General features: G+C 41.7%; 1 protein-coding gene across 2 annotated transcripts in view; it reads right to left on the bottom strand.

Annotated features, from left to right (window-relative positions):
- plxna4 (plexin A4) overlaps positions 1-14954 on the bottom strand; it is a 233178-nt gene that overhangs the window by 44483 nt on the left and 173741 nt on the right. For both annotated transcript variants that reach the window (XM_008400677.2, XM_008400675.2), the window contains exons 8-11: positions 12918-13017; positions 12302-12416; positions 1262-1462; positions 462-558 (exon numbers count right to left, since the gene is read on the bottom strand). In XM_008400677.2, the coding sequence (XP_008398899.1) occupies positions 462-558; positions 1262-1462; positions 12302-12416; positions 12918-13017 (513 nt within the window). The remainder of the gene's footprint in view (positions 1-461; positions 559-1261; positions 1463-12301; positions 12417-12917; positions 13018-14954) is intronic.

Raw genomic sequence — 14954 nt, 5'->3', positions numbered from 1 at the left:
TATATATATATATATACTGCTCAAAAAAATAAAGGGAACACTTCAGTATTCACTTAAATGTTAAAGTGCTCCCTTTATTTTTTTGAGCAGTGTACATATATATATATATATATTTATTTATTTTTTTTGCATTTGCAATGCAGAAGAATGGGAAAAAGATAGACAAACAACAACAGAAAAAGGCGGGGGAAAAAAGGAGAATGTGTTAAAGTTAACCACTCTTCATGGCAAAAACATCAGGAAATAGATGCTTCACCTCAGCACACCACCACCTGTTGCTATGGAGACAGGCGGCAAGGGCAACAATTGGGAGGCAGCAGACCCACTGTATACATCGCGATGCAAGTTTGTCAGGAGACCACGTCGGACTAAGTGTAAAGTGAATAAGTTGGTGAGCAGATGTGTTCGCATGTGTCGCTGCACATGATCACACCAACGCCTGTATACGTCTGAACGCTCACCTTTGTTGTGGGCGGGGTTATCGATGCTGAAATCTCCATTCCAGATGACGGTCAGCTCCACAGGAAGACTACTCATCTCCATCCCATCGTAGAAATACTATAACCATGGCAACCAGAGAAGGAATGAGTGGCATTGCAGGGAGAGAGGGAAATGTTTATGCTGTGTATTATTTCTGTGTTCAAATGCCTTTAGTGCCCGATTTCCTCTTTCATCCCAAAAATACATCAGCGACAACAGGTGGCTTTATACTCAGCGAACACACACACACACACACACACACACCAGAGAGCGTTCAAAGATTAGATTATTTTTTCATTTGGTTCTGTAACACCAGTGAGAGAGGTTGGTGCTAGAATCATAATTTTCTGCTAAATTACAGTTTCCCTCTTTCACAGCTCAATCAAACTACAATGTTTGCCCTGTACTGTGATTACACACCCAATCCCACTGACATCTTGACACGCACACATTAACACACACACACACACGCAGAGTGATGAAGATAGACAGGAAGATGGAATGTTATTGTATCAACAGACGATTAGCATCGAGACAAGCATAAAGCCTTTTATGCTTGCTGTCAATGCATTATTCATTGAAAGGATGGAGCCTCAATAAAGGGTAGACATAGTTAGGCTCTTAATCTCATATGATCCCTTTATACCGGAAGAACTTAACTTACCTTTTAACAGTGGAAATATCAGTGAAAGGAGTACAAATTTTGATGGCAAACACGGGGAGTCTTTACTGAGACTGGTTAGGTCAGCAAATGTGAGCCGTTGCTGATGCTAATTCTTACCGATGTGTTTTGACATTGCACTGAGGAGCTGTTAAAGCGCAGGGCAGGGACTCTGTGCTCATTTCCCTGGATGGTTAGGAGGCACTCGTACCCCCTCTGCCCAGACTGTGGCTGGGGAAGGTTCTTGGCCCGCAGGGTGATGGGCTTTACCACATTGACTGGAACCAGTATCCTGTCTGCAGGCAGCAACTGTGGACAGCCCTGAGACAAACAGAAATGTTGGGTTATCGTTTATAACGTATGAGTAATATTAAATTGTGTGTTTTTGAATATTGTACTAAAAGTAGACGGTAAGAAACCTCACTGAAACATATTTCTGTGTAAGGATGGCAGCGTGTTACATGAGAAACAATTATCTCCACTTTCTACACTGCATATGTGGTCACAGAAAATACACTTAAAAATGTGTGAAAACTTACTCCAACCCCTTCAGCATTTTACAAGTAGGATCATTATATGTGATTTATGTGATAGATCCCCACAAATCTACTGTCAACTGTGGGTTTCTTCTTGAGATAATATCCTGATTGGCGGAGAACACAACTAACACTTGAATATTCATCTACTCCAGCTGTGGATCTTTGTAGCCCTTCCAGAGTTACTGTGGGTCTATTGGCTGCTTCTCTGATTGGTGGACTTCTTATTCAGTTCGTTAGTTTTAGTTGGGTAGCTATGTCTTGGTAAGTTTGCAGTTGTGTTGTCTATTTTCAGATAACGGACTTAACGGCGCTCCGAGATGCTCAAAGCTTTGATTATTATTCAGAAATTGTGCTCTGCTTTAAACTTCTCCACATTTGATCCCTGACCTATTTTGTGTGTTTCTTGGTTTTCGTGATGAAGCATGCGTCATTAGTATCCTAATTAAAATGACAGACCTGTTCACATTCAGAAAATGAAGGACAAGTCTGCTCATCCTAAGGATGGAAGCATCAATTATACATTGAAGGAGACACTTAAGGAAGAACTTTAATACTAATTTGCTAGATATCCAAGATGCATGCATACTGAAGTTTTTTCTTATATTTTTAAGAAACAAAAGATTTCACAGATGTCTCCAATGTAAGCTTTCCTCCTGTCTAAGTAGGCTAATAAAAAGGCACAGAGAGAGGGAGAGATCAAAAACAGGAAAGAAAATGTGAAAGGGATGTTAAAGGACAGGACAAAGTGACAGGTCAACAAGTAAAACAAAAAGCATTAGGACAGCAGAAAAATCTGACAAGAATACATGTAAGGTAAAACAGAAGAGGGGGGGGGGGGGTCAAAGACAGGTAAGCATAATAAATACAGAACAACACTTCCCTGAACACATTGCAAAAAAGGTTCCGTGTGTTTTGCAGAAGAGCAGCAGATAGGGAGGAGAAGGGAAAACAGGCCAGCAGAGAGAGGAACAACAAAAGAAGAACCAAACTGAAAGCGGCAGGAACACCATTAAGCGCATGTGACAGGGAAAGCTTTAGTATGTCTAAGAGAGAAGTGCAAAGAGGGTGAAAAGAAAGGGAGCAGATAAGAGAAGCCCCCTAACGGATGGAGCCGGGGAGGGGGGAGCGGGAGGGAGACGGGGTTGAAGCAGAGCACACGTTGAACTGTGCGATAACACTTGTTTGAAGTTCATTAAAAGCCACTTGATTTGGGTAGGCTGAGTGAGTGACTGACTAGTGAGTGACTCAATCACGTGGTGAGAGAGCCGAACGCTCCGTGACACCATTCACAAAGTCATTATAGATAAATGACACACCAGGGGGGGGGGGGGGGACGAGTTCAGTGGTGGAGGAGAGGAAGGTGGCGGTGACTGTGTGTTTGCTCTTCCAAATCTCATTTTCCTAAGAACGAAGGGTCATATTTGGAGAATGAAAATGAGTGGGAGAGCAAAGAGAGATGCAATCCATTTTTAATCACATCTTTTTCCAGTTAATAGACATGAACAATGGGGACAATAAATCTGATCTGGTTTGTGGAAATGAAAACACGGAAAGCACTGGAGTATGACTCGACGCGGCGCCTGAGTGGAATCTTTAAGACACAGATCTACGGCGATAGCGCCGTGAAGTGATGATGGGACTGAATTTTACACACACATGCCAAGATAAATGTGTGTAGGACCAAGTTATAATAACTTGGTTTCAAACATACAACAAACTTTGTTTCACATAGACAAGTATGATATTTTAGAATTTTAGTAAAATATGCGATTTGAAATAAAAACAGTAGATGATCCAATTGCAACAGAATAAATAAAACAATTTTAAGCTGTTAGATTAATGTACAATTGATTTTGCAATCAATTGTAAACTTGTAAATTTGACTATATTGCTAGCTTAATACACCAATATCACTCCAATATTACTCGTACATAGTGCAAATAATTGCCTGGACTGCAATAAATGTTATTTTCTGTACATTCAAGCGTTTTCAGTATTCACTTTTAAGGGTTTAGACCAACAAAGATTGTATATCTTCCTAGTTGGCTCGAAATTATGTTGCTCCGTGTTGTTGAGATTTATGTAGACATTTAGCGGATGTAATGTGCACGGTTTTATTTTTATTCCCCACATGCTTAAGTGCAAACACCCCAAGAGTCAGTGGTTTACTCAGACGCCTACTTAGATGACAGCACTTAGCATAAATATACTTAATATATTGTACATAGGCCTGTCACGATAACAAATTTTGCTGAGCGATTGTCTAAAAAAATTATTGCGATAAACGATAATATTGTCTCAAGACCTTTTGACATTGATTTTATGGAAATGACTAATAATGCATGCGATTTCCTGCCATAGATAGATACCACTTTATTTTCAAAAGAACACATAGTACTGGAACTGATAAACTAAATAAACAAAACAACCAAAAACAAAAATAAAAATTGATTCTCAGTCTCCATTAACAAAAAACTTACTTAAATAAAAACTAAACAACATACAGCCAAAGTGGAAATAAATACTGCATTCAACCAAAAGAGTGCAGATTATGAAGTCTGTATACTATATTGGCCTTCAGTAATCACTAGATTTAAATAGAGAAGATGGGCACATCTGTCTACCTGATGCAATAGTTCATGCTACACAATTTTTTGCCCCCATTTTCCCCTCATGACAATCTTAGAACGTTGGGCGTTCCAAGCTGGTGGTTTCGTAACAGATCATCCTGCAGCGTGTAGTGTGTTACGGTAGATCGTCGTGGCTGCTCCGATCTAAATCAGGGGTTTTCCCCGACTAGCAGCGTTAATGTTGAATGTGACAGGTAGCCAATCAGAAAGCGCGGATTCTCTTCTCTGCATTCTGAGGGGAAATTACGGAGGGGAATCCCAAACAGCTGACCCAAAATGTGGAAACAACATTAATATTTATTCAACATTTCATGTTCCGTACCTCTATTGCCGAGGCAGCTTATCGGAGCTGCGGCCCCAAGGTTGTTGGTGCCTGTCGCGGCGGCAGCCTTCGGTGAGGGATGCTGTCAAGTTGAAGAAGGAGTCCTATCGGGCCTTTTTGACCTGTGGGACTCCAGAAGCAGCTGATGGGTACCGGCAGGCAAAGCGGCATGCGGCTCGGGTGGTTGCTGAGGCGAAAACTTGGGCGTGGGAGGAGTTTGGAGAGACCATGGAGAAAGACTTCCCTATGGCTTCGAGGCGATTCTGGTCCACCATCCGGCGTCTCAGGAGGGGGAAGCGGTGCAGCACCAACTTTGTTTATGGTAGGGATGGTGCGTTGCTGACCTCAACTCAGGACGTTGTGGGCCGGTGGGCGGAATACTTCGAAGACCTCCTCAATCCCACCRACATRCCTTCTKTTGAGGAAGCTGAGCMTGGGGACTCTGGGYTGGGCTCTCCAATCTCTGGGGACGAGGTCGCCGAGGTGGTCAAAAAGCTCCTCGGTGGCAGGGCCCCAGGGGTGGATGAGATCCGCCCGGAGTTCCTTAAGGCTCTGGATGTTGTTCTGAACGTTCTTGTGGGGGGTTCTCCGGGAATATGGGGTACCGGGCCCTTTGATACAGGCTGTCAGGTCCCTGTATGACTAGTGTCAGAGTCTGGTCCGCATTGCCGGCAGTAAGTCGGGCTCGTTTCCGGTGAGAGTTGGACTCCGCCAAGGCTGCCCTTTGTCACCGATTCTGTTCATTACTTTCATGGACAGAATTTCTAGGTGCAGCCGAGGTGTTGAGGGGATCCGTTTTGGTGGCCTTAGGATCACATCTCTGCTTTTTGCGGATGATGTGGTCCTGTTGGCTTCATCAGATCATGATCTGCAGCTCTCGCTGGAACTGTTCGCGGCCGAGTGAGAAGCGGCCGGGATGAGGCTCAGTGCCTCCAAATCCGAGGCCATGGTCTTGAGCCGGAAAAGGGTAGAGTGCCTTCTCCGGGTCAGGAGGGTCGTCCTGCCTCAAGTGGAGGAGTTTAAGTATCTGGGGATCTTGTTCACGAATGAGGGAAGAAGGGAGCGGGAGATCGACAGGCGGATTGGGGCAGCGTCTGCCGTGAAGCGGGCACTGTACCGGTCAGTCGTGGTGAAGAGAGAGCTGAGTCAAAAAGCGAAGCTCTCGATTTACCGGTCGATCTATGTTCCCACCCTCATCTATGGTCATGAGCTTTGGGTCATGACCGAAAAAACGAGATCACGGATACAAGCGGTCGAAATGGGTTTCCTCCGCAGGGTGGCTGGGCTCTCCCTTAGAGATAGGGTGAGAAACTCGGTCATCCGGGAGGGACTCAGAATAGAGCCGCTGCTCCTCCATGTCGAGAGGAGCCAGTTGAGGTGGCTCGGGCATCTGGTAAGGATGCCTCCTGGACGCCTCCCTGGTGAGGTGTTCCGGGCACCTCCCACCGGGAGGAGGCCTCGGGGAAGACCCAGGACACGCTGGAGGGACTATGTCTCTCGGCTGGCCAGGGAACGCCTTGGGATTCCCCCGGAGGAGCTGGAAGAAGTGGCTGGGGAGAGGGAAGTCTGGGCCTCCCTTCTGAAGCTGCTGCCCCCGCGACCCGACCCGACCCCGGATAAGCGGCAGAAAATGGAGGGATGGATGGATTTTGTTTAAAGAATATAGAAATGACAAGGGGAGGAGTTGGAGCCAAATTGCTACCGCAGTTGATAAACCCGGTAGGTTTTCAGCTGTTCTTCGTTAACGTGACATAAATAGGTTATGATGATTTTCTTTCAGTCAGGACTTTACGCTGACACTAGCCACATGCATTGCAGGTAGATTCTAGTAAAGCATTGATTAATGCCTGGTTTTAAAATTAGTTAACTGGACCTGTAGCCATTATTTTGTGCCCATGTGGCTGGACACCACACGGCATGACAAATCCGATCGAACCGTTATACCTAGGATTTCTGTCGGCTAATGTGTGGTCTCTCAGGCTTTGAAAATGGGCCGACAATCGGCCGACAACTCCTGTAGTGTGCGCTGGACATTACACTAAGGAAATGAGGAAGGGAGGGTCAGTGGACCGGAGCGGCGGAGCTGAGCCTTTTTCATTCAGTGTCATCAAGAGAAAGAAAAAAAGGCAGAAAGAGACGACAAAGCCGATAATTAAAATGAGGTCGATAGGTTTAATTTATCGAGCGATTAATTGATGTATCGTTTATCGCAACAGGCCTAATTGTACATCTCAATAAAACGTAATTAAACCCTTATAGTTTAATATACAGATTTGTATCAGACTGGACTTATCATTGACAACCTATTGTATGGAGTATTGTCAAGAGGAAGGTGAAAGACGTCAGACCCGATGATACAAACAGGCACAAATCTATTATTACAGCAAACGAGGCTTTCAATCAGAAAAGCCACAGATCGACTGCCTTCAGGTTACGCCACAGTGACGCTGTTACTCATGCAAAAGCATCCTGACCAAATGCTAAGTCCATATACTTATCAGTTTGTGGATATCATTTTTTAAATGGTTAGTTTTATGTAATATTTAATCTTTCATCTTTTTAATTACCTCTAAGCTGCAAATTTCAAAATTAACTCAAATACATATTTCCAACCCTGGAGGATCTTTTGCAATGTAATTGATGCCTACTTTATTTTAAATTAACTAATCTTTGGTGAGTTTTACAGAATTGAATTGAAAAATAAAACTAAAAAAATAAAGAAAACACCGTCTCTCATGTGGCAATGACATGCTTTACATTCTGTACTTCAAATTTTAAAGTGAGACACCGTAAAGAGTTTTCATTAATGCATCTAGTTACTGTGGGGGTTTTTTGTGTGAAAAGTATTGACAACCTGTTTAATAGATTATTTAGGAGAATGTGGAGAACTGACAAAAAATGTTGGGAAGTATAGATTCATCTTTAAATCAATTTAATTAACCACAACTTGTGGCCTTTCACACTTGAGGGAAGAGATGTCCGCTACATGGTGACAAAACCTCACATCCTCATTTCCTTTCAACCTCTTTATACTTTCATCTTGCTGAAGAAAGAGCAGAGAACCAGATTTGAAGAAAAAAAAAAAAAGACTATAACTGTGTCCTGTGAATGTGCATTTGTGTGAAGCTGTCGGTGCGTCTGAAGCTGTAAATGTTAGTGACGGGGGATGTAATCAAGGACTTTACCTGAAGGACTATAAAGAGAAAAGTACCTGTAACAGAATGACGCAACATAAGCTCAGCATAGAAGCGACTGAAAATCAAAGTTCTGTTTTGTCTTTTGCTCTAGTATTAATCTCTCTCACTCTTTTTCCCTGATCCATTGTCATTTCCCAGGTACATCCTGTGTTTTGCCAAGTGAAAGGTCGAGTAATAATATGATCACAAACATTTAAAAGTTGCATTTTTTTGCATTTGCTTGTCTTGTCTTTGATATTTGAAATGGTTCGATGTTTGGAATCTATTAAGTGTGACAAACGTGAAAAAAGAGAAATCAGGAAGGGGCCAAACACTTTTTCACACCACTGTGAGTGTAAATATATAGACACGCATATAGATATGAAAAAAGCAGCCAGCACAGTTCATCTAAGGTTCATCCCTTCTCAGTGACCAATCTCATGTTTCTCGTCAAGCCTATCACTGATTCGCTCTCCTCCCTCTGCTCTTCCCCGACTCCTTTTCTTCTTGGGGACCTACTTAGATCTGATAATTAGAGACTGGTGGGAGGTGTGAAGGGTGGAGATGTGGAAAGTGACAGAGAGTAGGAAGCAGAATGGGAGCTGCGAATGTAAAAGCCCTTGGCATAGTTTGAAGCTAAAGGGAGAGGGAGGGTGGGCGATGGCAACAAAAAGAGAGAAAGGCCCATAATTATAGCAGCGTAAGGTGTGAAGATGAAAAGGATCTTAAGTTTTCAGACACGTATGTGCGTACCAACACCCTGTGGTTACCTAAAGCTTCCAGTTTCTGATTCATCATATATCTATAACGTGGCCTAAGGCAAAAACACTCTCCTCCTTTCTCTTTGCCAACTCCCCCTGCCTGCAGCTGCTCCTCCTTATTGCCATTACTTCACTTTTAATCTTAAATAACATTTCAGTTGTGCTATTTTCTCCTAATGGAAAACTAACATTTAGAAAAATCTTCTTGTATTGTTTGGCTTGGTTGTGAAGAAGTAATTTATCTATCAAAATACAAGTTGAGATAACAACAGCGCAACAACAGCTGAATAATTAAGTTAAGTGTTCAGTGGAAGCACAAAAAACAGACAAGCTATCTAACATTTAAAAAGAATTTTCTTCCAAATTAAACATAATTTTCAGGATTGTTTACTTTTTTTTTGCTCACATTTGTGGCCATTAAATAGAAATAACTCCAAAACATGTTAAAGTTGTAGAATTATGATTATTATTATTATTACTATTAGGCATTCAAATAAAAGTCAGAGTAAACAGCTGTTTTGGGTTTGCTACCCACAGAGTTTCAGCATAAATTTTCTCTGCTAGTCACAAGATTTCAGGGATCTAATGTTTCTTTTCAGCTGAGCGGTATAGTTTGGTTCGGTGTGGTTTGGTTCGGTGTGGTTTGGTACACTATCATTTGGTGCGGGGAATTCAGGAGAGTAACTCCACCCCTAGCTGGTCTCTGACTGGGCAGGCGGGGATAAAAAAATGATAAACCCGCACACTCAATGTTGTGTCAAACATGACACACTAATATTCTTTGTGCTTGTCGCAAGCAGTAACATTTCCTAGTATCTCAACCCTAACAGTATTGAAGCGTTGCTCTATGTAGCTACAACTGAATCTGGCCCAGGAATGGAGTGGTACCAATAGTGTACCAAACCACACCAACCAGTGCTGTAATTGAAAACAAGGCATTAAGGATCTGCAGCATAAAGGCAAATCTTATTAATAGGTTGAAGCAGTAATAACTTTAAAACTGTTATAAAATTCCTCAAAAATAATCTTAAAATCAATTCAAAATTCACTTATTGCCAGTACAGAAACTTGAATGTTTATCCTTCAGTTTTATTACCTAAACAACTCCAAATTTCCTTTTTTTTACTACCACTTCCTTCTTGCATATTGCCTTCCAACTCCTCAACCCTCAGCTCAGAGGATAACATTGATTTCCCTATGAATTGAAATGAGGCAGTTCCCATCCGATATTGGCAACTAACAGCCATTACATTTGGCATTTAGCTTCTTTAATAAAATTATCCTGATCACCTGATCAATAAGTTGCTGGTAAATAAACTTCGTGACATTGATCACCGCCGCACAGTCAGGAAGTAAATAATGCAGGGAGATGAAAAGTGCGGTATGAGGCTGGGAGATAGCGAAATGAATTCAGTGACATTAATATTTTTGTGTTTTCTATCTCCCTACCAGCCGAATATATTAGGAAAAGACTTGGCAGCAGCTCAGGATATGAACATGCTGTGTTGTAGACAGGAAAAGAAGAAAGGGAAATATCCTCCTGTGGTTTTCATCAGACAAAGAGAATGGGAAGTGTACCCAGTTTCATCACTTTCCTATGGTGATACATTGTGCGCATCTTATGGATATGGACTACAGTTTGAGGAAGACGGTAAACACGCTCTGTACAGTGGATGAACGAGAACAATCAATTCATATGGCAATACATATAAACAGAGGGTAACCGCTGGTTCCTTCATTAGTGTATTCCAGTTCAGTGTCACGAACAGGCTTTGTTAGAAAGCCAGAATCTCTACGTCCTTGAGATGTACGGAGGGCAAACAGGCCAACGTCTGATCCCTGTGCCCATATCGTTGCTGGCATGGATGAAACGCCCAGGCCTGGCTTAAACTCCACCCTGCCCTGCATACTAACATCGAGCTCAAGCAGTGGGGAGATTCTGCTGGCCTCACTTATTAACATAGAGTTAAGGGATTATTGAGATCACTGTCTCAAATCCCTTAATTGTAATAGTTAACAAAAAAAAAAAAAAGATCTGTGTCAGCAGAAAGAGTCGACCTTATTTTATTGCAAAGTTGACGCGTTGCCTTTTGTTTCTAAGCTATTTATGCATGTGTCGGATGCATTATGTCTAAACAGCATGTAAAATCTGTCAGTAAATACATCACCTTGGAATTAAAGGGTTAATTAAAAGCAAATTAAAAATCATTAAGCCCGCATGACACCTGCTTTTCAAATCCCTCTTTATTTATTCTTTTCTTTTAGCCAGCACACAATATGAGAGGATCCGCACGTTATTAACCTGAGTCAATACTGACCACCAGTGCGTAAGCTAATTAGAAATGTAAACCTGCAAAGAATTTTGCATGGGCGAAACTACGCAGACAGTTCAAGAAGATAAACTACACGGAGGAAAAAGAAAATAGAGTGCAGGTTGAAATGCTCAAGGGGAAGAAAAATGGGTGGAATAACACAATTGAGAGCAGACTGCTCATCAAAAGAAGCAATCTGGCTGAGCTTGTCTCTGCCCGTCGTACACCGTCTGCCAACCCAGACATGAGCACTAGTGATCTTCATCATACCTCACCTCAGGCTAAGATTAACAGGCCACTAAGTCCCTGTACGTCCCTCCCCTGAAAGCCACAGCGAATTGGCAAAGTACAGGCAGGCTAACGCTGCCACAGAAACAAAAGCGCAGAGTAGAATTGCAAATAACTGTATACTGAACCCACAGTCTCAAATCTCAGGCACATATCGCAACCTTCCCTGACCTCCTATCTTTTCATGAAGGCTACAGCAGTAACTGAGTGAAATCTCCACATGTGCCCATGTGATGGGGAGTGGCTGGGTTGGAGGTCAGTCGCTTAGCGTGCCCCTTCCAAGCGCGCGGCTCGTCCTCTGCAGCAGAGCTGCCTAATTACAGCCGGCTCTGCTTCGGCGGGAATAGAACTGCCTGCCAATATTATTGATAATTCACAAAGAGTAAGCTGTTGCAGGGAATAGGGATGGGCATGTGAAATGACTCAGTTTTATTAGCTTCCAGTGCCCTTTGAAGAGCAGTCAAAAGCAAGATATGCCAAGAGACTCTTGCCAGATGGAGGTACTATGACTGAGAGGTGTTGCAAATCCTTTTAACACGACACTTTTTGCACATGAAATCTAAGAATGAAGATATTTCTCGTACGTAAAAACATTTCCGTTCATTTTATTTCACCAAAGTCAATTTACAACCCACGCAAAAATGCATTTTAGGGATAGTAAACATACATGAATAAAATCTGGTTCTAACAGCTCAAAAACAGACGGTGTTTTTAGCCCCAGACCTAATTTACTTATCCTCTTACTTCCCGGGTCTACAGTGTGTATTGTTGAGTGGCATAGCATTTGTTGGTAATTTTAGTTTTAAAACATTTTTATTACCCCTAAAAACTTCAAAGCAGGTGATGATCTCAACATTAAAGAAACAAAAGATGTCAGGGTCTAATTATCTAATTATTGATCTGTGAAATCCTTTTCATGTGAGGGTCTGCTAGTGGGGGTTTAACCCTAAAACAAATTAAGCAATTCAGAAGAAGCAATATCGCCCTCATCACAATTACTGTCTCCCATTTCAAAATGAGAAGAAATACTTAAATCAGAGAAGCTTGTGCATTCTCTTATGTGAAATAGTTGAAGAATATATGAGAAGCAAACACATTTTCTTAAAACTATTCCAGTTTCAGATCAACTGACCTCGGGATTCTTGACTCGGCCCTCCTGGAAGGAACAAGTGCGAGGGTCATGGGTACAGTCATGCCTAAATTTACACCAATGACACTTGTAGGGACTGCTGACACAAGACAGACACCTAAAAAAGGAAAGATATTTTTAATTACCAAGGGATGTTAGAAAACAGAGACAAAGCTTAGAAGCTTCGAAGATGGCATGCAGTCATGAGGACGATGGTAATTTCTGATAAATTCTAATCTTTGAAAAATGTTCACTTTGTAATTGTGACATCAAAAAAACATAAAAAAAAATGTTCAAATACATAATCAAAAGTCAAAAAATGTGACCGATGAGTGGATGTAAACATCTGTGCAGAACTGTAATTATGTATAAAAAAACAAGATAGCTATTTCATGACATAAAGGGTGTGGAACTATAACAATAGGCCTGCAGGTGAGTCTAAACTTTAAATGTCAAAAGAGAGAGAAGAAAGCTGGCCAGAAATGCTACGTTCTGAAATCCCTCTAAAGCAATGTTTTCATTCTGGAGCTCCTAAATTGGTACATGAAAAAAAGTAATAAAACACTGCAGCAGACTGTGATTGAAGTGCATTTAAAAACAGCAGAAGAGGTTGACTTACGACTTGTGCACGCTGCAGTTGTAGAAAACAAAACTGGCATTTGCAAAAGCCAGACCGGTCTCCTTGGACTTGAGATAGAGCTGAACAATCTGGTGGTCACCTGAGAAAAAGTGGCAGATGGTCAAAATTGAAACTGTGTTTTTTTTATTTTTTAAACACTTCTTGAACAAATTATTGATATTTACTGCATGAAAAATGTATTCTAACAGTGTTCATCTGTTTGATTCGCCAATAAAGAAGCAACAGGTGATGATCTTGTTGCACTGACACAGGATGTATCTTAAAAGGCGGGAATTAATGCTACAGTTCTGTCTGGTCTCCCTTTTCATGGAGCTGTGCATGGAGTTGTGCATAGACATGTCCCTTGGGATGGGCAGTATTCCCACTGAAATCCCTTTGAGAAAATTTTTTTGACAAAAGAAAAACATGAAACGGCAACCATGTGTACTTTTGTGCAAGTGTATCAACGCGCACCTCGTCTGTATTAGGTGTGTCTTTTTGGTCTGGCACTAATGAAGGAGTTCATGTTTAATTCATCAACACGTCTACACATCTAACTGCTCATTCTCTACCTCTCTGCCTCCCCCTCTCATTCCTACTATCTTTACACACAGGTCTCTTCACTTCCTTCCACACTTTGACTCCCTGTCCCCTGTGTGTCTCCCTCCATCTCTCTAACAAAGAAGGAATCATTCATCAATCATAGTAAAGCACCAGTGACAACGGATCTGTCCTAATTAGGCCACCTAAATGTTACCTTGAAGCCTGCTAACACTCTCCATCCTTCTCTCTCTTCATCTGCTGTGCACCCTTTTCTTTCTATACCAAGCTTTGACTAAAAAGTGCTAGTAATAACAGAAGATGAAAGACTCAAATTTAAGAAGCATTTTACTCTCTCTCCCTAGCAGAAAAACATATAGCCCACATTTGCCCGTCTGGGCAGCAAAGCTTTGTGTGTGTGTGTGTGTGTGTGTGTGTGTTGCGTGTGCGTGTGTTGCGTGTGCGTGTGTGTGAATTGGTTTTGGTGTACATATTTACATATTTATGTTTGCCTTATGGCAGTATTACCAGCTTTACACGTGGCTGACACGGCAAACATTTAACAAATGTTTGTAATTCCCAGAATTTCAATGTCAGATGTGCATCTTTACATGGGCACTGCCTGTTCGTGGATTAACAAGTCGTACATTTGTTCACAGCAGCAGATATGAGGGGGATTTTACTTTCGCTTTGTTTCTGCGTTCGTAGATTAAAGAAAATACGAAGATAGGAGTTTTAGAGTTCAGATCCAACAGGTTGCAGTAAATGTCAACCACTCACTTTTAAAGACTTTTTTTTTGCCTGAATTATCTGAATTCAACATCTAAAATGGTAAAATGACCAACAGAAGGTATAAAATACATTTGTAAATATATTCTTTCACTTGTAGCCGAGTTGTGTCAGAAACGTTTCACCATTTAGCAACGTTTTGATGATGGGAACCCAGACACATATGTATTTTCCGGACTATAGAGCTCACTATAACCCGCATCTACAAAGTAAAAACAAAATAAAAAATAAATAAAATAAACTGGAAACGTACATTTATAAGCTGCACCGGGCTATAAGCCGCTGGTATCTCCCCCGCTCTCGGTTTTTCACAAGCTTAATAAATCTACTGGATTTTTTAAGGAGGCAGCCCTGCGTCTCCAAAGCCGAACCATGGTTTCGTTCACGCCGAGTTTACGTGCAGCGGCTCTATTTCCCTCCTGTACTACCAAATCGACAGCCCTCAACTTAAAAGCTGCGTCATATGAGTTTGAAGAAATTTATCCGTCGTGCCTGCTGCTAGCATGTGCTTGTTCTAAATGAAAATGGTCATTTTCTTCTTTGATTTCCAATTTCGACTTCCAATGATTCACTTCCTGCTAAAGCGCCCCCTGGCGGTGGAAGAAAAATCCACAGAAAAGCCATACCGGGCTATAAAGCCTAACGATTCAAAACGTGGGGAAAATGTAGAGAAAAAAAATTACACACACACACATATATATATATATA

Source organism: Poecilia reticulata, linkage group LG23, assembly GCF_000633615.1.
Source record: "Poecilia reticulata strain Guanapo linkage group LG23, Guppy_female_1.0+MT, whole genome shotgun sequence".
NCBI lineage: Eukaryota > Metazoa > Chordata > Actinopteri > Cyprinodontiformes > Poeciliidae > Poecilia > Poecilia reticulata.
The sequence above is the reverse complement of the archived record's forward strand: the minus strand, read 5'-3'. Positions and strand labels throughout refer to the sequence as shown.